This window comes from Pristiophorus japonicus, unplaced genomic scaffold, assembly GCF_044704955.1.
Source record: "Pristiophorus japonicus isolate sPriJap1 unplaced genomic scaffold, sPriJap1.hap1 HAP1_SCAFFOLD_1130, whole genome shotgun sequence".
In the NCBI taxonomy this organism is placed as follows: domain Eukaryota; kingdom Metazoa; phylum Chordata; class Chondrichthyes; family Pristiophoridae; genus Pristiophorus; species Pristiophorus japonicus.
The window spans coordinates 1-22521 of record NW_027250789.1 but is presented as its reverse complement, the minus strand read 5'-3'; the positions used below and the strand labels follow the sequence as shown (position 1 = coordinate 22521).

Genomic DNA, 22521 nt, shown 5'->3' with positions numbered 1-22521 from the left:
CTAGCAGTGTGTTCCTGTACCACAGAACTCTAGCAGTGTGCTCCTGTACCACAGAACTCTAGCAGTGTGTTCCTGTAGCACAGAACTCTAGCAGTGTGTTCCTGTACCAGAGCTCTAGCAGTGTGTTCCTGTACCAGAGCTCTAACAGTGTGTTCCTGTACCACAGAACGCTAGCAGTGCGCTCATAGACCACAGAACTCTAGCAGTGTGTTCCTGTACCACAGAACTCTAGCAATGTGTTCCTGTACCACAGAACTCTAGCAGTGTGTTCCTGTACCACAGAACTCTAGCAGTGCACTCATAGGCCACAGAACTCTAGCAGTGTGTTCCTGTACCACAGAACTCTAGCAGTGTGTTCCTGTACCAGAGCTCTAGCAGTGCGCTCATAGATCACAGAACTCTAGCAGTGTGTTCCTGTACCACAGAACTCTAGCAGTGCGCTCATAGACCACAGAACTCTAGCAGTGTGTTCCTGTACCACAGAACTCTAGCAGTGTGTTCCTGTACCACAGAACTCTAGCAGTGTGTTCCTGTACCACAGAACTCTAGCAGTGTGTTCCTGTACCACAGAACTCTAGCAGTGTGTTCCTGTACCACAGAACTCTAGCAGTGTGTTCCTGTACCACAGAACTCTAGCAGTGTGTTCCTGTACCACAGAACTCTAGCAGTGTGTTCCTGTACCACAGAACTCTAGCAGTGTGTTCCTGTACCACAGAACTCTAGCAGTGTGTTCCTGTACCACAGAACACTAGCAGTGTGTTCCTATACCACAGAACTCTAGCAATGTGTTCCTGTACCACAGAACTCTAGCAGTGTGTTCCTGTACCACAGAACTCTAGCAGTGTGTTCCTGTACCAGAGCTCTAGCAGTGTGCTCATAGACCACAGAACTCTAGCAGTGCACTCATAGACCACAGAACTCTAGCAGCGTGTTCCTGTACCACAGAACTCGAGCAGTGCGTTCCTGTACCACAGAACACTAGCAGTGTGTTCCTATACCACAGAACTCTAGCAGTGTGTTCCTGTACCACAGAACTCTAGCAGTGTGTTCCTGTACCACAGAACTCTAGCAGTGTGTTCCTGTACCACAGAACTCTAGCAGTGTGTTCCTGTACCACAGAACTCTAGCAGTGTGTTCCTGTACCAGAGCTCTAGCAGTGTGCTCATAGACCACAGAACTCTAGCAGTGTGTTCCTGTACCACAGAACTCTAGCAGTGCACTCATAGACCACAGAACTCTAGCAGTGTGTTCCTGTACCACAGAACTCTAGCAGTGTGTTCCTGTACCACAGAACTCTAGCAGTGTGTTCCTGTACCACAGAACTCTAGCAGTGTGTTCCTGTACCACAGAACTCTAGCAGTGTGTTCCTGTACCACAGAACACTAGCAGTGTGTTCCTATACCACAGAACTCTAGCAGTGTGTTCCTGTACCACAGAACTCTAGCAGTGTGTTCCTGTACCACAGAACTCTAGCAGTGTGTTCCTGTACCACAGAACTCTAGCAGTGTGTTCCTGTACCACAGAACTCTAGCAGTGTGTTCCTGTACCACAGAACTCTAGCAGTGTGTTCCTGTAGCACAGAACTCTAGCAGTGTGTTCCTGTACCACAGAACTCTAGCAGTGTGTTCCTGTACCAGAGCTCTAGCAGTGTGCTCATAGACCACAGAACTCTAGCAGTGCACTCATAGACCACAGAACTCTAGCAGTGTGTTCCTGTACCACAGAACTCTAGCAGTGTGTTCCTGTACCACAGAACACTAGCAGTGTGTTCCTATACCACAGAACTCTAGCAGTGTGTTCCTGTACCACAGAACTCTAGCAGTGTGTTCCTGTAGCACAGAACTCTAGCAGTGTGTTCCTGTAGCACAGAACTCTAGCAGTGTGTTCCTGTAGCACAGAGCTCCAGCAGCTCATAGACTGAGGAACATGGTGGAAGATCTCAATGTTGGGATTCATTCTGCTCCAATTGACTCCATTGATGATCCTGACTCAGGATATCTGCTCTCGACGTTAACGCCAGGGTAGAATTTTTTCTGTCTTCCAATAGTTGATACCAGTAGTACTGAACTTTAGGAACACAGGCACAGGAGGAGGCCATTCAGCCCCTCGAGCCTGTTCCACCATTCAATGAGATCATGGCTGATCCATATCTTAATTCCATCTACCCACCTTGGTTCTGTAACCCTTAATACCCTTACCCAAGAAAAATCTATCTAAGTTTTGAAATTTTCAATTGGCCCCCAGACTCAACGGCCCTTTTGGGGGCGATCCCAATCCCTTTTGTGCTTCTTCACAGCACCCCTCAACGGCCTGGCTCTAATTTTGTTCCGTCCCCTTCTTCTGGACTCCCCCACCAGGGGAATAGCTTCTCCCTATCAAACCTATTAATACTTTAATCTTTTAAAACCTCGATTAGATCACCCTTTAATCTCCTATACTCGAGGGAATACAAGCCCAGTCTGTGCACCCTGTCCTCATAATTTAACCATTTTAGCCCCGGTATCATTCTGGGGAATCTCCTCTCCAAAGGAACCAAACACTTGGCAGCTGTTGGCAGGGCTCTGTGAACAGTACACTCCTGTCCCAAGTCAGCCCGTCTCATCTCCATCGCCAGACCTGTCATTTAAGGTTTCCACATATTCCAGATACAGGTATCAACCAGAGTCCCGGAGGTGGATTCCTCACATGGACCGTGAGCTGAGCTTTCGGTTAGTTCCCATTTCACTCGTGATTCCCAAATGTAACTGATCAGTGCTCAATATCCTGAATCAAAAGAAGCAACGACACACACACATACATACTGGCCCTAACCTGTGGGGAGGGGTGGGGGGCTGAACTCCGGGGTCCTCGGACGAAGGATGGAGACGGTAAATAGACAGGTCAACAGTGAATAGTTTTATTAAAGTTTTGCACTTTCTCTGTTCTATATATTGTTACACACCGGAGGCACCAGCAGATCACGAGGTGCGAGGAGCTCAGTGGCGAGGGGTCAGTCTTCCTGAGGAGGGCTGAGGTAACCTGTACTTTGCCATCTCCACGTCCATATCCACGAAGGTCAAGGGGTTGTACTTGTGGTGCTGGGTGTTCTTGTAGGTGGAAGAGTCCAACACGTCCTCTCCTGGCTCCTCCACCAGCTGCTCGACTGACTCTGCACAAAACAGACAATTCATTGAGAAAATATTCTTCACAGTCTGAGTATCCCAGCCCCCGCACTGTCCCAGTGTCCCAGCTCCCCCACTGTCCCAGTGTCCCAGCTCCCGCACTGTCCCAGCTCCCGCACTATCACAGTGTCCCAGCTCCCGCACTGTCCCAGTGTCCCAGCTCCCGCACTGTCCCAGTGTCCCAGCTCCCGCACTGTCCCAGTGTCCCAGCTCCCGCACCGTCCCAGTGTCCCAGCTCCCGCACTGTCCCAGCTCCCGCACTATCCCAGTGTCCCAGCTCCCGCACTGTCCCAGTGTCCCAGCTCCCGCACTGTCCCAGTGTCCCAGCTCCCGCACTGTCCCGGCCCAGGCACACAAGGACAGTCGAGGTGCTGTCGGGGCTGCTGATTCTGATCACTCTCTAGTGACCCTTGTTTGAAATGTGGGTGTGCGCATGCATATTGGTGAGGTCAGAGGTTCAGCTACAATGCTTTCCACGGCTGAATAGTCAGCTAGCACCTGTGGTTTCCAAAGCTCTCCCCCACTGGGGGCTTTCCTCGCCTTATGTCTGGGTCTGTTGTAGACTCATTGAGAGATTGATGGCTGGGATTGGTCAACGACTCCATTGTCATTGTATCATTGACTCCCGGGATGGGAAGAGAACTAGATGGAGCTTGGTCTCTTTACATCTAGCAATACCTGTGTTGCAATGTATCCAAGTGAGAGTCAGTGTTTTGTGGAGGGCAAGGCTGAGCAGGGAAGAGAAACAAGGTCAGCAGAATAACCAATCATCATAGTCCCTCAAACCAACCAAAATGAATATCAGGTACATAACCATCACATGCGAGTTCAGCAATTGGCTGTCAGATGGTGAGATGGTTCAAGGTTTTTAAATACATTATAATCAGCTTCATAGTACACATCAGCGGGTGGGTAATAGTACCAGGAGCTGGGAAGAAATGACTGCGCTGCAGCACATGCATAATGGGTTCACTGCTCAGTATATCTGCAATCTCTCGGAATCTATCACTGATCTTAAACTATACAGTTATCATGGATTTGATCATCACTGATCTGAGTTTGTACTGGGCTCATCTATTAACGCACCAACAGACTCTCCATTCAGGTACAATCGTGCAGACTGAGCCACTCCATTCAGATACAATCGTGCAGATTTTGCTCAACTCCTACACAGCTTACTAATTCAAGATTGTGCTAATTTTTGCAAAGTTTATAAAAACTCTCCGCCCTAGCTTCCATCTGGACTTGGTGGCAGAGCACAAGCTAGAGCAAAGCGACGGTGGCAGGGTTACAGGGGTGCTAGTAGTTCATTACTCAGCAGCTTCTGGAGAGCCATTATTAGAAACCTTTTGCCCACTGGATCTCTGCTTTCTCCCCATCACAGCATCCAGCTGTTTCTTAAACCAGCCCAGTGCCCTGGCATCACTGCCCTGCTGCTCACCCCAATTCCAGCTGTTCACCCTCTCTGTGTAAAGAAATACATTCTAACATCTGTTCCAAACTTGCCCTTCATACCAAACCCCGTACCCTCCCTGTTCAGGTACCCTGCGATTGTTCCAGGTTTACTGTCTCTATCCCATGAATTAATTTTCCGATCTCCCTAAACCCCCTCGACCTCCCTAAATCCCCTCGACCTCCTTAAACCCCCCTAAATCCCCTCAACCTCCTTAAACCTCCCTCGACCTCCCTAAAAAACCCCCTCGACCTCCCTAAACCCCCCTCAACCTCCCTAAACCCTCTCGACCTCCCTAAACCCTCTCGACCCCCTCCACCTCCCTAAACCCCCTCGACCCCCCCCCCCCCTAAACCCCCTCGACCTCTAAGGCTGAAGAGAGACATTTTAACAAACTGCTCCTCCTACACTGGGGCCAGTCTGTACACAGACTCTGGGTGATGGGCAGCTCTCGAAGGTCGTGATGCTGGCTGCTGCCTGATCCTGTACAACTTCACCATAGCATTTGGGATTGGCAGCCAACCAATTGGACAATATGACCAGAATCCATCTCATTCTGTTTCTAACCACCTCACACTAAACACAGTGAGTGAGCGACTAATGCCTCAGATCTCTCCCCATTGACCAGACATATCTCAGCCCCAGGCATAAGTTACAAATCATACTGCAAGTGGCAGTGCTGCCTTCCAAGGGCTTAGTTTGATGTCTAAATATTGAAATTTGACTCTCTTGTAGCATCTGGACTAGCGGAAAAGTAAGAGATAGCAGCGCTGATGCAGAGAGTGCCCATGTCACTGGTATACACGTTCCTTGGTCTCTGTCACGCACCCAGTGCGGATGAAGCCATTCACTGCTCAATAGCTGCAGGAGGGAGGCAGACAGCTGCATGGAGGCACTGGCCACAGCGGAGGCACTTGCTTTGCAGTTTAACAGATGAAAGGTTAGAGCTGAACAGGCAGAGAGCATGGAATCAACATCAATAGTTGCAGACTGTCGTTGATAGTCACTGGAGTGTATGAGTTGAAACAGGCTACAATAGTGGAGCAGCAAAACACCAATGGCAGAGAAGTCCATGGAGGAGGGGAATAACATACAAGGAATACCGCCCTCCCCCCCCCACCGCCCCGACCACCCTCCCCTCCCCCACACTTCTCCCCCCTGCCCCCCCCAACCCTTCCCCCTCCCCACCCTGCCTCCTCCCCCTCCCCTCGCCCCACCCTGCCTCCTCCCCACTTCTCCCCTGGGTTTTCTGCCCTCCTCTCCTGAAGGCCCGCATACTGGGTATAATTCCACTCCTGTCTGTAACTCACCAGTACCTCATCCCTTTTCTGCCTCAGATCCACCTGCCAGTGAGTACCAGCTGTTCAACTGTGACAGACACCACACAAAATCCAATCCTGTCCTCACTGTTCACACATCCACGTTGTCACTGGACAGTGAGCTGGAGCAGGATGCTGGTTTTTGCAGCCACACCCTCCCTGCCCCACAACCAAAACCAGAGTAGCTCCAACACCGCCCAGCGGAACCAGGTAACCGACACTCACCCGACCGGGAGTACTATTGTTCCTGACACTGCTCGCCCCCCACGCACTGTTATTGTGTTCCTATTGTTATCCCCATCCAACGCACTTCAAACCCCAAGTGCATTCCTGCTATCAAACCAGAACCTCACCCAACACGACACTTCCTGGGTGGCTCCGGACATCAACCATCCCAATCCACACAGCATCTTTCAACTCCAACCCTGGTAACCCCTCAGCCCGCTGTCACCTTTCACTGTGTTTCTGTCCCACAAAAATTCCATCTAAACCCAATCTTGTCAGTGGCTGATTAATTCTATACTCGTTCTCTAGCTCTGCCCGCAGTCCATTAGATAACCTGACATTGCCCTCCCTGCCCTCCCTCGCCCGCCCACCCTCGCCCAATCAGCCCTCCCCTCCCCACCCCACCGTCCCCTCACCCACCCACCCTCCCCTCCATTGTCGAGCCCACCCTCCCCTCCCCACCCTTGCTCAGCCAGCCCTCCCTAGCCTAGCCCACCCCACCCTCGCCTCTCTAAATCTCTTCAGACCGAGTGGGCTCAGTTCTGGATGCTGCTCTCACTCTTGCCTGACTGATATAGAGAGAGCCGAGGCTCGAGGTGGAGATTGAAGCAGCAAGTACCCTGTAGTGTGTCCGGAGCCACATCTAAAGCCGGTTCTGGTATCTCCTCGGCTGGCTCGTGCCCTGGTCCCGCTGTCCCATCCTGTGCCGGGAGCGCCCAGGCTTTCACAGGGCTGCTTGCTGTGGTTTCTTGGGTTACGGATTTGGCTTCTGGTAGAGAGCTGTCTCCTCGTGTAATTACTGTGGCATTGGCCCCAGCACGGAGTTCAGTGCTCGATGATGCGTTGACCCCAGCGCGGAGGTCACTGCTCGATGATGCTTTGGCCCCAGCGTGGAGTTCAGTGCTTAGTGATGCGTTGGCCCCAGCGCGGAGGTCATTGCTCGGAGATGCGTTGGCCCCAGCGTGGAGGTCACTGCTCGGAGATGCGCTGGCCCCAGCGCGGAGTTCAGTGCTCAGAGATGCTTTGGCCCCAGCACGGAGTTCAGTGCTTGGGGATGCGTTGGCCCCAGCACGGAGTTCAGTGCTCGGAGATGCGTTGGCCCCAGCACGGAGTTCACTGCTCGGAGATGCTTTGGCCCCAGCGCGGAGTTCACTGCTCGGAGATGTGCGGAACCTCTGTGCTTTCTCCCGGCGGGCAGCCTGTGCCTCTCTCTCTCCCGCTGGTTTGCTCCGCTGTGGGGGAGATTGTCCCGCCCAGTCCCTGGCGACCGGGGCTTCGACAGGTCGGGGCTTGACCCGAGCCTCGCTGATCTGACCTCCTCGATCAGCGACCCCGTCTGGGGTGTCGGGTTCACACTCACGCCGTGGAAATTCAACTGGTGCCTTTGCAACGTCTTCGGGCACAGTTTCTGCATCCGAGTCTGAGCTGGAGTCCGAGCTGGAGTCTGAGTCGGACTCTTCTCCACCAGCTGATTTCTCCCCCACAGGCACTCCGCTGGCACTCGAGTGACTGACTGCCGATGACTCACCACCGTCTGGAATTGCCGGTGTGAAGCCGAGTACCTCTCCTTGCCGGTTCCCTGCTAGCGCTAATGGTGTTCGACCAGGATCTCTTGTGGGAAAGAGCAGCAGCGTTTTGTTGGACAGGAGGCGTGCTCGTTCTGTGCTGGTTATCTCGGCAGCCTGAATGTGGAACTCGCTACTCGAGAACTCCCCGACCTCGGCCCCTGTATGAGAGACAGCGGGAGGCGAGGGGCCAGCGCACTGCCCCACCGTTTTGCTGCTAAGCAGTCCAGCTGTATCCACTGGAGCCACCACAACTCTGTTATCTAAGAAACGGCACAAATGGGAACAATGTCACTCTCTCTGCAGGAAGAAACTATACTAAAGCGTGCGCGCAGCGTAAGGACAATGGTCAGCGTAAAAGGACAACGCAGGAATGGAGAGTTTCTTTGTGGGGTCACGGAGCAGAAGCAGGATCTGCACTGCCACTTAATAACACAACACAGACCGATTCACGGCCCCTGAACCAACCACACAGAACAGAAAGTGATCATAAACAGCAGTAGCCTGGACTGGGGCTGAGGACATACTGGGCAGAGTGTACCATCAAAACTCACAACAGACAACACTGCGAGGGGAGACAGAGAGAGATACTGCCAGGGGAGACAGCGCGAGAGGAGAGGGAGGGACTGGGAAGTGAGAGAGATACTGCCAGGGGAGACAGCCCGATGGGGAGAGAGAGAGAGAGAGAGAGAGAGAGAGAGAGAGAGAGAGAGAGAGAGAGAGAGATACTGCTAGGGGAGAGAGAGAGATATATATATACTGCCAGGGGAGAGAGAGAGAGAGATATATACTGCCAGGGGAGAGAGAGAGAGAGAGAGATATATACTGCCAGGGGAGAGAGAGAGAGAGAGATATATACTGCCAGGGGAGAGAGAGAGAGAGAGAGAGAGAGAGATATATACTGCCAGGAGAGAGAGAGAGAGATATACTGCCAGGGGAGAGAGAGAGAGAGATATATACTGCCAGGGGAGAGAGAGATAGAGATACTGCCAGGGGAGAGAGATAGAGAGAGATACTGCCAGGGGAGAGAGAGAGAGAGAGAGATACTGCCAGGGGAGAGAGAGAGAGAGAGATACTGCCAGGGGAGAGAGAGAGATACACTGCCAGGGGAGAGAGAGAGGGAGAGATATACTGCCAGGGGAGAGAGAGAGATATACTGCCAGGGGAGAGAGAGAGAGATATACTGCCAGGAGAGAGAGAGAGAGATATACTGCCAGGAGAGAGAGAGAGATATATACTGCCAGGAGAAAGAGAGAGAGAGATATACTGCTAGGGGAGAGAGAGATATACTGCCAGGGGAGGCAGTGTGAGGGGAGAGAGGGACTGCAAGGGGAGAGAGCGCTAGGGGAGAGAGATACTGCCAGGGGAGACAGAGAGACTGGGCGGGGAGAGAGAGAGTTGCTGCTCGGGGAGACAGTGCAAGGGGAGAGAGGGACCGCAAGGGGAGAGAGAGAGAGAGCGAGGGGAGGCATTGGTCACAATCTTTTAATCCTCAGTGGATACAGGAGCAGTGCCGCAGGACTAGTGTGGCTAACCTTATAACAATATTCAAGAAAGGAGAGAGGAATAAACCAGGAAACTACAGGCCAGTCAACCTAACATCAGTGGTGGGAAGTTATTGGAAACCATGATCAAGGAAAAAGCAAGCTTTCATTTGGAAATGGATGGGTTCATCAAGGGGAGAAGCATAGATTTGTTAAAGGCAAATCATGTCTGACTAACTTGACTGAAGGTTTTGATGAGCAAACAGAGAAGGTTGATCAAGGAAGTGCTGTGGATGTGGTACACATGGACTGTTGGAAGACATTCGACAAAGTGCCACACCGGAGGCTTATCATGAAGACGGAAGCCCATGGGCACGGATAGGGAACTGGCTCAGTGACAGGAAGCAGAGGGTGGTGGTGGATGGATTGCTTCAGACTGGGAGGGGGTCTGCAGTGGTGTTCCCCAAGGGTCACTTTTGGGTCCATTACTCTTTTTAATTTTTACAAACAACCTAGACTCAGCTGTGGGGAGCAGCATTATAAAATTTGCAGATGATATGAAAAATGGCAAAGTAGTAGACGACGAGGATAGTTCGAGACTTCAGCACGACAGACAGGATGGTGAAATGGGCAGGTGATAGGCCGACGGAGCACAATGCAGAGAAGTGTGAAGTGATGCACTTTGGGAGGACTAATATGGAAAGACAGTATTCTGTAAATGGCACAATTTTACAAAGTGTAGAGTTTGGCGTCCATATACACGCATCCTTAGAGGTTTCGGAGCAAGGTGAAAGGTAGGTAAAAATGCATATGGGTTACTTGGGTTTATAAATAGTGGCATAGAATATAAAGGTACAGCGATCATGCTCTTCTGTATAAATCACTGGTTAGGCCTCAACTGGAGTATTGTGCACCGCAAATGTAACGCCCCTATTTATAAAAGGCGGCAGACAGAAAGCAGGAAACTATAGACCAGTTAGCCTAACATCTGTTGTTGGGAAAATGCTGGAGTCTATTATTAAGGGAGCAGTAGCGGGACATTTGGAAAATCATAATACAATCAAGCAGAGTCAGCATGGTTTTACGAAAGGTAAATCATGTTTAACAAATTTGCTGGAGTTCTTTGAGGATGTAACGAGCAGGGTGGATAAGGGGGAACCAGTGGGTGTGGTGTATTTGGATTTCCAGAAGGCATTTGATAAGGTGCCACATAAAAGGTTACTGCACAAGATAAAAGTTCACGGGGTTGCGGGTAATATATTAGCATGGATAGAGGATTGGCTAACTAACAGAAAACAAAGAGTTGGGATAAATGAGTCATTTTCCGTGTAGCAAACAGTAACTAGTGGGGTGCTGCAGGGATCGGTGCTGGGGCCTCAACTATTTACAATCTATATTAATGATTTGAATGAAGGGACGGAGTGTAATGTAGGCAAGTTTGCTGCTGATACAAAGATGGGTGAGAAAGAAAATTGTGAGGAGGACACAAAAAAATTTGCAAAGGGATATAGACAGGCTAAGTGAGTGGGCAAAAATTTGGCAGATGGAGTATAATGTGGGAAAATGTGAGGTTATCCACTTTGGCAGAAAAAAATAGAAAAGCAAATTCTAATTTAAATGGAGAAAAATTGCAAAGTGCTGCAGTACAGAGGGACCTGGGGTTCCTTGTGCATGAAACACAAAAAGTTAGTATGCAGATACAGCAAGTGATCAGGAAGGCAAATGGAATGTTGGCCTTTATTGCAAGGGGGATCGAGTATAAAAGCAGAGAAGTCCTGCTACAACTGTACAGAGTATTGGTGAGGCCACACCTAGAGTACTGCGTACAGTTTTGGTCTCTGTATTTAAAGGAATGTGATACAGTTGGAGGCTGTTCAGAGAAGGTTCACTAGGTTGATTCCGGAGATGAAGGGATTGACTTATGAAGATAGGCCTATACTCATTGGAGTTCAGAAGAATGAGAGGTGATCGACACATATAAGATAATTAGGGGGCTTGACAAGTTGGATGCACAGAGGATATTTCTACTCATGGGGGAAACTAAAACTAGGGACATAGTCTCAGAATAAGGGGCTGTCCATTTAAAACTGAGATGAGGAGGAATTTCTTCTCTCTGAGGGTTGTAAATCTGTGGAATTCTCTGCCCCAGAGAGCTGTGGAGGCTGGGTCATTGAATATATTTAAGGTGCAGATAGACAGATTTTTGAGTGATAAGGGAGTAAAGGGTTATGGGGAGGGGGCAGGGAAGTGGAGCTGAGTCCATGATCAGATCAGCCATGATCTTATTAAATGGCGGAGCAGGCTCGAGGGGCCAAATGGCCGACTCCTGCTCCTATTTCTTATGTTCTTGTGGGCATCACATCAGGAAAGATGTAAAGGCCTTAAGAAAGGGTACAGAGGAGGTTTACCAGGATGTTACCAAGGATGAGGGACCTCAGTTATAGGAGAGGTTGGAAAAGTTAGGACTGTTCTTCTTGGAACAGAGAAGGTGAAGAGGCGACCTAATAGAGGATTTCAAGATGATTCGAGGTTTTGATGGAGTAGACAGAGAAACACTATTCCCTCTGGTGAGAGGATCAATAACTGGAGATCATAGATTTAAAATGATAGGCAAAAGATATCGAGGGAGATGGTGGAGGGGAGGTGAGGAGCAATGTTTTCACAGTGTTGGCCGGATCGGGATCGCTCCACCTGAAAGGGAGCTGGAAGCTGATTCCATCAATAACGTATAAGGGGGTTGGACGGGTAGTTAAGGATGGGGAATGGACCCCCTCCCCTGCACCCACTCCCTACTATCTGTGCTGTCTTCTCTAGGACAGTCAGCACTTGTCCATTGTCCCAGTGAGATCGAGCAGGTCTGTTTAATCAGAGATAGGTTGCAGCATAAGAACCAACCAGCCCCTCGACCCCACATTACCCCGCCTCCCCTCCACGGACCCCCACCCCACATGCATTCATACGCACACACGCACGCTCACGCTCACGCACACCCTCTCACGCTCACGCACCCTCTCACACGCACCCTCTCACACTGGCGCACAGTACAGGTTTTCAACCCTCGGGGTCTGCAGTGTTGTCGGGCTTCTGTACCGGGGTGTTTACTCGTGCTTCCGTTCGTTTTCATGCTGAGCCGGGAGATGGGAGGGTCCAAGGGAGGGCCCCGGAGGGGGCAGTGGTAGGGTCCTGGGTGGGGGGGGGCGGGGCAGTGGGAAGGTCCCGGGGGGAAAGTGGTAGCTCGCAGACTCCAGCCTTGGACAATATCCACATCCCTTACCCTTAACTTTCTTCTTCTTCTGTGGCCCTGTGGCCTTGCTGGTGAGAGTCGCTGCTCGCAGCCCCAACCACTCCGGGATCAGCACCTGAAGGTCCAAAATAATAACATATTACTTCAATTAAAATATTGTGGGGGGGTGGGGTGTGTGGGGGGGGGGGGGGGGGTGATTGGGCAGGAGGAGGGCACCAGGACCCAGCAGCAGAGACAAAGTTGAGAGAAGAGCAGGAGGGGCAGGCAGCAACAGAACCATGGATAGTGTGGGCAGGAACTAAATGCAGGATTAAATGTTGGAATGTATGACTGTTAATGCAAGGAGTGTTACAAATAAGGCTGATGCGTTAAAGGTGCATACTTCCCAGAATGATAATCGCACTTCAAAGGTTAAATTACAAGAAGAGATTAAGGTTGTATTCACTAAAATGTCGAAGGTTAATGGATGAGCTGATGTTTTCAGGATATTAAGGGGAACAGATAGGGTAAATAGACAGAGACTATTCCCGCTGGTTGGGGAGTCGAGGACCAGGGGGCAGAGTCTAAATATTAGAGCCAGACCTTTCAGGAGTGAAGTTGGGAAACACTTCTACACACAAAGGATGGTAGAAGTTTGGAACTCTCTTCCACAAGTGGCAATCGATGCTCGGTCAGATGTTAATCTTAAATCTGGCATTGATAGCTTTCTGTTAACCAAAGTATTAACACAAGAAATAGGAGCAGGAGTCAGCCATTTGGCCCCTCGAGCCTGTCCGCCATTTAATAAGATCATGGCTGATCAGATCATGGACTCAGCTCCACTTCCCTGCCTGCTCCCCATAACCCTTACCGCTCAAAAATCTGTCTATCTCCGCCTTATATATTCAATGTCCCAGATTCCACAGATTTACAACCCTCAGAACAAATTCCTCCTCATCTCAGTTTTAAATGGGCGGTCCCTTATTCTGAGACTATGTCCCCTATTTTAGTTTCCCCTATGAGTGGAAATATCCTCTCTGCATCCACCTTGTCGAGCCTCCTCATTATCTTATATGTTTCGATAAGATCACCTCTCATTCTTCTGAACTCCAATGAGTATAGGCTCAACCTACTCAACCTTTCTTCATAAGTCAACCCCCTCATCTCCGGAATCAACCTAGTGAACCTTCGCTGAATAGCCTCCAATGCAAATATATCCTTCCTTAACATAGAAAATAGGTGCAGGAGTAGGCCATTCGGCCCTTCGAGCCTGCACCACCATTCAATAAGATAATGGCTGATCATTCCCTCAGTACCCCTTTCCTGCTTTCTCTTCATACCCCTTGATCCCTTTAGCCGTAAGGGCCATATCTAACTCCCTCTTGAATATATCCAATGAACTGGCATCAACAACTCTCTGCGGTAGGGAATTCCACAGGTTAACAACTCTCTGAGTGAAGAAGATTCTCCTCATCTCAGTCCTAAATGGACTACCCTTATCCTTAGACTGTGTCTCCTGGTTCTGGACTTCCCAAACATCGGGAACATTCCTTCTGCATCTTACCTGTCCAGTCCCGTCAGAATTTTATATGTTGCTATGAGATTCCCTCTCATCCTTCTAAACTGCAGTGAATACAGGCCCAGTTGATCCAGTCTCTCCTTATATGTCAGTCCTGCCATCCCGGGAATCAGTCTGGTGAACCTTTGCTGCACTCCCTCAATAGCAAGAACGTCCTTCCTCAGATTAGGAGACCAAAATTGAACACAATATTCCAGGTGAGGCCTCACCAAGGCCCTGTACAACTGCAGTAAGACCTCCCTGCTCCTATACTCAAATCCCTTAGCTATGAAGGCCAACATATCATTTGCCTTCTTCACCGCCTGCTGTACCTGCATGCCAAGTTTCAATGACTGATGAACCATGACACCCAGGTCTCGTTGCACCTCCCCTTTTCCTAATCTGTCGCCATTCAGATAATATTCTGCCTTCCTGTTTTTGCCCACAAAATGGATAACCTCACATTTATCCACATTATACTGCATCTGCCATGCGTTTGTCCACTCACTTAACCAGTCCAAGTCACCCTTGTAGAGTTTACCAATATTTCGCAAAGATTCCTTGTACCTTTCTCCTGCAGAGGAGAAGAATCCCTTTTTGGACTTTTAAAATGGAAGGAAAAACTTCGGGACACAAATGAATTTAAAGGACAGACGAGATAATTTGGAACTCGATGAACATTTTGGTATCCTAGGAAAAACTCTGAGGAAGATACCTAAGAGCTTCACAAGTTTAAGATCTCTAAAGGAACATGTTGGAACAGACTGCCAGAACAGAGGGTGGGACTTCACTCAGGAATTCAATATTGGAGCTAATTCAATTTGTCTGGGAGAATGAGCCAATTGATAACTAACAAGAATTGTGAGGCATAAAAATTCGATCCCTAGGACATAAACGCATCAAGAGCTATCAGGCTAATCACCGGAGACCATTATTGGCATGCATGTGCAAATAGACCTATAGAAATCACGGGCCCAGCCAAACGGCCCAAGAGTTTAAACACTGCTTCAACAATGCCAACCGGTGATTTTCCACATTACCACATCATAATCAAATTACTGCTGATTGAGCCCGACAAATTCTGACAAAGAAGAGAACTCAAAACTAATAAGCAGCTCCCTTGAAACAAAGAGCTGTGCCAGATTTGGTGGGAGATAAGGAAGCCTTTTTGGGGTATATATATTCCCAGTTTTACAAGGGAAAAAAAAGCTGCAGGAGGTGGGGAGTGAAGAAATGGAGTAGTGGAGAAAACTACAAGAAACCATCAAGGATCGACCGAGCACGCCGAGCAAGAGGCCCATGAAACGGAAGGTTGTCAGCAACCAAATTGACAACCCGGGCCACCACAACCAGCGAAACGACCAACTGAAACCAACTCAGCAAAAACCAAAGAATCGCCATTTATTTCCACTCTACAATCTACTTCTGAACGACCAACAGGTGAGAAATTACCTAAAAGGACTAACTAAAACTATTCCTAACCAAAGAAAGTGGATACCCCATACATCCAAAACGTGACTTACCGCATCAGCGGACTCACCCCAACTAAAGACTACGAGTCCGAAGTCCTCTCCTCCGTCTGGGGTACGGCTTGCCTAGAAGGCAAAGTGCAGTGAACCCCGAAACCACGATTCACCGGCAACTATCAAAAGGGATTGGTGAGCATAGCCCTTGAACCCCCAGAGCTATAACTTAGTTAGTTAGGGGAATTGGGAAGGGGAGGCTGGGATAACTTGTGTAAATGTATCTGCATTCTTCTCTTTACCCCATTTAGAGTTTAAGCTGTATTCTTTTCCCTACAGGCTGTATTTTGACAATTTATTCAATGTGTTGTACCCCTCAGTGTGTATTGGTATCACTATTCTGTGTGTGTTATTAAAGGTGTGCCTTCTACTTCTTTTTAAACACAATAAAGCCATATCTGCTTCTTACCTTGAAACCGATTGTCTGTCCAAGTCTGTCACAGTCCCTTCATAAGAGTGTGGGAGCAATTCGAAACCGCTCATATAAAGTCAGAAGGGAAAGCTGACACCCCCCACCCCTCCGGAAACCACCCCTTACACCCTGCAGCCTCTTGGCGTCCTCCTCACAGCTCACACCGCCACCCAGTTTAGTGTCATCTGCAAACTTGGAGATATTACACTCAATTCCTTCATTCAAATCATTGATGTATATTGTAAATAACTGGGGTCCCAGCACAGAACCTTGCGGTACCCCACTAGTCACTGCCTGCCATTCTGAAAAGGACCCGTTTATCCTGACTCTCTGCTTCCTATCTGCCAACCAGTTCTCTATCCATGTCAATACATTACCCCCAATACCATGTGCTTTAATTTTGCACACCAATCTCTTGTGAAGGACCTTGTCAAAAGCCTTTTGAAAGTCCAAATACACCACATCCACTAGTTCTCCCTTGTCCATTCTACTAGTTACATCCTCAAAAAATTCCAGAAGATTTGTCAAGCATGAATTCCCTTTCATAAATCCATGCTGACTTGGACCGCTCCTGTCACTGCTTTCCAAATGCGCTGCTATTTCATCTTTAATAATTGATTCCAACATTTTCCCCACGACTGATGTCAGGCTCACCGGTCTATAATTACTCGTTTTCTCTCTCCCTCCTTTTTTAAAAAGTGGTGTTACATTAGCTACCCTCCAGTCCATAGGAATTGATCCAGAGTCGATAGACTGTTGGAAAATGATCACCAATGTATCCACTATTTCTAGGGCCACTTCCTTAAGTACTCTGGGATGCAGACTATCAGGCCCCGGGGATTTATCGACCTTCAATCCCATCAATTTTCCTGACAAATAAGGATTTTCTTCAGTTCCTCCTTCTCACTAGACCCTCAGTCAGGTCCCCTAGTATTTCCGGAAGGTTATTTGTGTCTTCCTTCGTGAAGACAGAACCAAAGTATTTGTTCAACTGGTCTGCCATTTCTTTGTTCATTATAAATTCACCTGAATCTGACTGCAAGGGACCTATGTTTGTCTTCACTAATCTTTTTCTCTTCACATATCTATAGAAGCTTTTGCAGTCAGTTTTTATGTTCCCGGAAGCTTCCTCTCATACTCTATTTTACCCCGCCGAATTAAACCCTTTGTCCTCCTCTGCTGAATTTCTCCCAGTCCTCAGGTTTGCTGCTTTTTCTGGCCAATTTATATGCCTCTTCCTTGGATTTAACAATATCCTTAATTTCCCTTGTTAGTCACGATTGAACCACCTTCTCCGTTTTATTTTTACTCCAGACAGGGATGTACAATTGTTGAAGTTCATCTATGTGATCTTCAAATGTTTGCCATTGCCTATCCACCGTCATCCTTTTAAGTATCATTTGCCAGTCTATTCTAGCCAATTCATGCCTCATACCATCAAAGTTACCTTTCCTTAAATTCAGGACCCTAGTCTCTGAATTAACTGTGTCACTCTTCATTTTAATAAAGAATTCTACCATATTATGGTCACTCTTCCCCAAGGGGCCTCGCACAACAATATTGCTAATTAGTCCTTTCTCATTACACATCACCCAGTCTAGGATGGCCAGCCCACGAGTTGGTTCCTCAAAATATTGGTCTAGAAAACCATCCCTAATACACTACAGGAAATCCTCCTCCACCGTATTGCTACCAGTTTGGTTAGCCCAATCTATATGTAGATTAAAGCCTATGATAACTGCCGTACCTTTATTGCACGCATCCCTAATTTCTTGTTTGATGCTGTCCCCAACCTCACTACTACTGTTTGGTGGTCTGTACACAACTCCCACTAGCGTTTTCTGCCCTTTGGTATTCCGCAGCTCCATCATACAGATTCCACATCATCTAAGATAATGTCCTTCCTTACTATTGCATTAATTTCCTCTTTAACCAGCAATGCTACCCCACCTCCTTTTCCTTTCTGTCTGTCCTTCCTGATTGTTGAATATCCCTGGATATTGAGTTCCCAGCCTTGGTCACCCTGGAGTTATGTCTCCGTGATGCCAATTATATCATATTCATTAATTGATGCCCGTGCAGTTAATTCGTCCACCTTATTACGAATACTCCTCGCATTGAGGCATAGAGCCCTCAGGCTTGTCTTTTTAACTCACTTTGCCCCTTTAGAATTTTGCTGTAATGTGGCCCTTTTTGATTTTTGCTTTGGGTTTCTCTGCCCTCCACTTTTCTTTCTATCTTTTGCTTCTGCCCCCATTCCACTTCCCTGTCTCCCGGCGTAGGTTCCCATCCCCCTGCTAAATACAGAGATCAAAACTGCACGCAGTACTGCAGGTGTGGCCTCACCAATATCCTGTACAATTGTAGCAGGACTTCTCTGCTTTTATACTCTATCCCCCTTGCAATAAAGGCCAACATTCCATTTGCCTTCCTGATTACTTGCTGCACATGCATACTAACTTTTTGTGTTTCATGCAGTTGGGTCCCCCTTCCCTTTTATGGGGGCACTGGGGAAAATTGTGATTTTAGTGCCCAAAAAAAAAAACAAAAAAAAGAAAAACACAAAATAAAAAGGGGGAAAAAAAAAAGGGCCTTGTAAATGTCTGGAGTGTCACCCAGGTCGGGTGGCACCGTTTAATGTTTTATGTTTTGCAGGTGAACTCCAAAAAGAGTTTCATGCACAAGGAACCAATGGTAGAGCAGTGGAGGCGTGTTCTGCACAATTGGAGCTGAGCTGCAGAGAGGAGAGCAGCTATCAACTTGAGCTCCTGCCTGGAGAGCCCCGAGACCAGCCCAGGAAGAGAAGGAAGGAAGGGGCTTCACCTTCAACTTTCACCCAGAGGGAGAGGAGGAAGCAGAAAACATTTCATGCATTTGGGTCCCCCTTCCCTTTTATAGGGGGCACTGGGGAAAATTGTGATTTTAGTGCCCAAAAAAAAAACCCCAAAAAAAAGGGGAAAAAAAAAAAAGGGCCTTGTAAATGTCTGGTGTGTCACCCAGGTCGGGTGGCACCGTTTAATGTTTTTTGTTTTGCAGATGAACTCCAAAAAGAGTTTCATGCATTTGGGGACTGGAGTGCATCATCACGCCCGGCAACCAAATTTTAATTTGATTTTACGTTTTAAAGTTTAATTTGTTTTAATTGCCGGTGTTTTTAGTGTCCCCTTCCCTTTTAGAGGGGGCACTGTGGAAAAATTGTGATTTTAGTGCCCAAAAAAAAAGAAGAAAAAAAAAAAGGAAAAAAAGGACCTTGTAAATGTCTGGTGTGTCACCCAGGTCGGGTGGCACGGTTTAATGTTTTATGTTTTTGCAGGTAGACTCTAAAAGAGTTTCATGCATTTGGGGACTGGAGTGCATCATCACGCCCGGCAACCAAATTTTAATTTGATTTTACGTTTTAAAGTTTAATTTGTTTTAATTGCCGGTGCTTTTAGTGTCCCCCTCCCCTTTTATAGGGGCCACTTGGAAAAATGTGATTTTAGCGCCCCAAAAAAAAACAAAAAAAAGGAGAAAAAAAAAGGGCCTTGTAAATGTCTGCTGTGTCATCCAGGGCGGGTGGCACGGTTTAATGTTTTTTGTTTTGCAGATAAACTCCAAAAAGAGTTTCATGCACAAGGACCCCCAGATCCCTCTGTACTGAAGCACTGTGCAATTTTTCTCCATTTAAATTATAATTTGCTTTTCTATTTTTTCTGCCAAAGTGGATAACCTCACATTTTCCCACATTATACTCCATCTGCCACACCCTTAGCCTGTCTATATCCCTTTGCAGATTTTTTGTGTCCTTCTCACAACTTGCCTTCCCATCCATCTTTGTATCAACAAACTTGGCTACATTACACTCAGTCCCTTCAGCCAAGTCATTAATATAGATTGTAAATAGTTGAGGCTCCAGCACCAATCCCTTCAGCACCCCACTAGTCACTGTTTGCCAACCAGAAAATGACCCATTTATCCTGACTCTCTGTTTTCTGTTAGTTACCAATCCTCAATCCATGCTAATATATTACCCCCAAAACCCGTGAACTTTTATCTTGTGCAGTAACCTTTTATGTGGCACCTTATTGAATACCTTCTGGAAATCCAAGTACACCACATCCACTGATTCCCCCTTATCCACTCTGCTCGTTATGTCCTCAAAGAACTCCAGCAAATTTGTCAAACATGATTTCCCTTTCATAAAACCATGCTGACTCTGCTTGATTGAATTATGCTTTTCCAAATGTCCCGCTACTGCTTCCTTAATAATGGACTCTAGCATTTTCCCAACAAATGTCAGGCTACTGGTCTATAGTTTCCTGCTTTCTGTCTGCCTCCTTTTTTTTTAAATAGGGGCGTTACATTTGTGGTTTTCCAATCCGTTGGGACCACCCCAGAATCCAGGGAATTTTGGTATATTACAACCAATGCACCCACTATCTCTTCAGCCACTTAAGACCCTGGGATGCAGGCCATCAGGTCCAGGGGACTTGTCCGCCTTTAGTCCCATTATTACTTCTTTAGTGATAGTGATTGTATTAAGTTCCTCCCTCCCTGTAGCCCTTGATTATCTACTATTGGGATGTTTTTAGTGTTTTCTACAGTGAAGGCCGATACAAAATATTTGTTCAAAGTCTCTGCCATTTCCCTGCCAGATGCTCTTCCTCCACTTTGGGCTGTTTTGGGCCAGGAATTCCCAGGTGCATATGGGGATGTTACACTTTATCAAGCGTGGGCCAAAGGCGGGTATATGTAGTTAGGTCGCAGATCAGTCATGATCTCATTGAATGGCACGGTTGATAAGGTGGTTAAGAATGTTATGGAATACTTGGTTTTGTAAATGAATTGAAGATAAAAAAAAAAGGAAGTTATCCTGAACCTTTAGAAATCTCTGTTTAGGCCTCAGTTGGAGTAGTGTGTACAGTTGTGGGGACCACCTTCGGAAGGACGTCAAGGCCCTGGAGAGGGTACAGAGGAGGTTTACCATGATGGTACCAGGGATGAGGGAGTTGAGTTATGCAGAGATTGGAGAAACTGGGATTATTCTCCTTGGAGCTGAGAAGGTTAACGGAAGACCATATAGAGATATTCAATAAAATGAGGGGTTTTGATAGAGCAAATAGAGAGAATTTGATACGGTGGCATAGTGGTTCTGTTACTGGACCAGTAATCTCGAGGCTTGGACTAATGATCCAGAGATGTGTGCTCAAATCCCACCACGGGAGCTGGGGAATTTAAACTCTGTTAAATAAATGTGGAATAAAAAGCTAGTATCAGTAATGGTGTCATGAAACTATTTTATTGTTGTAAAAACCCATCGGGTTCACCAATGTCCTTCAGGGAAGGAAATCTGCTGCCCTTACCCAGTCTGGGCCTATACGTGACTCCAGACCCACAGCAATGTGGTTGAATGGCCCAGCCTGCGACTGTTGTAAAACCGCTGTGACACAGTCAGTCCTGTGGGACCGTCACCTCACGGACTGCGGTGGCTCAGGGTCAGGGAGGCTCAGGGTCAGAGCCAGTTCGGCTCAGGGTCAGGGTGATGGGCCACCTTCTCTGGCGATCAGGGATGGGCAGTAAATGCTGGGTCGGGAAAGAATAAAACAAACCGTCTCCTCCGGCGCGGGCCGGTAACCGGAGCTCCCGGCCACGGGAGGGAACGGGCCCGAGGCCGCCCCACACCCTGCCCCAGCGGCCTTTCCCTCACCCACCGCCCGCACTCGACCCGCCTACCCGCCGAACACCGCCGACTCCGAGACGCCCGAGCGCCGCCGCCATCTTCCCCGAGCCTTAGGGCGGAACCAATAGGCGCAGCGGGAGGGCGGACCCTTTACCCGGACCAGACACCGGGGGGCCGGAAGTGACGCGTTATGGCGCTGGGCCGGAGCGGCGGGCTCGTGTTTCTGAGCAGCGGCTCCCGGATCGTGGGCCTGAGCCTGAGCCCGGGGCAGGGCGGGGGGTGAGCGGAGAACAGCGTCTGGCCCCGGGGGGAGCGGTCTATCAACACCGCCGGTCTCTCTCTCTCTCTTCCCCCCCCCCACGTCTCTCTCCCCCCCCCCCCCCCCCGTCTCTCTCCCCCCCCCCCCCGTCTCTCTCCCCCCCCCCCCCGTCTCTCTCCCCCCCCCCCCCGTCTCTCTCCCCCCCCCCCCCGTCTCTCTCCCCCCCCCCCCCCCGTCTCTCCCCCCCCCCCGTCTCTTTCTCCCCCCCCCGTCTCTTTCCCCCCCCCCCGTCTCTTTCCCCCCCCCCCCGTCTCTTTCCCCCCCCCCCCGTCTCTTTCCCCCCCCCCCCGTCTCTTTCCCCCCCCCCCCGTCTCTTTCCCCCCCCCCCGTCTCTTTCCCCCCCCCCCCGTCTCTTTCTCCCCCCCCCCGTCTCTTCTCCCCCCGTCTCTTCCCCCCCCCCCGTCTCTTCCCCCCCCCCGTCTCTTCCCCCCCCCCGTCTCTTCCCCCCCCCCCCGTCTCTTCCCCCCCCCCCCGTCTCTTCCCCCCCCCCCCGTCTCTTCCCCCCCCCCCCCGTCTCTTCCCCCCCCCCCCCGTCTCTTCCCCCCCCCCCCCCGTCTCTTCCCCCCCCCCCCCCGTCTCTTCTCCCCCCCCCGTCTCTTCTCCCCCCCCCCGTCTCTTCT

The 22521-nt window shown here is 49.1% G+C and overlaps 1 protein-coding gene across 1 annotated transcript; it reads right to left on the bottom strand.

The window, feature by feature from the left end:
- Nucleotides 1-2882: 2882 nt before the first annotated feature.
- Nucleotides 2883-21680, bottom strand: ndufv3 (NADH:ubiquinone oxidoreductase subunit V3). The gene is made up of 4 exons (XM_070870085.1): nt 21636-21680; nt 12482-12566; nt 6778-7986; nt 2883-3148 (listed from the first exon to the last, which is right to left on the bottom strand). The coding sequence occupies exons 1-4, from the start codon at nt 21678-21680 to the stop codon at nt 2976-2978; spliced, it is 1512 nt and encodes a 503-aa protein (XP_070726186.1). The 3' UTR covers nt 2883-2975.
- Between the last annotated feature and the right edge of the window lie 841 nt (nt 21681-22521).

Bases quoted from the DNA above. Each gene is read 5' to 3' on its own strand.
- ndufv3 (XM_070870085.1), bottom strand. From the start codon at position 21,680: ATGGCGGCGGCGCTCGGGCGTCTCGGAGTCGGCGGTGTTCGGCGG. The intron at 7,987-12,481 runs GTAAGGGATGTG...GCCGTTTCTTAG, and splicing joins GAAGAAGAAGAAAGTTAAGG to ATAACAGAGTTGTGGTGGCT. The intron at 3,149-6,777 runs GTACTTGCTGCT...TGTTTTGTGCAG, and splicing joins GGCTCCGGACACACTACAGG to AGTCAGTCGAGCAGCTGGTG.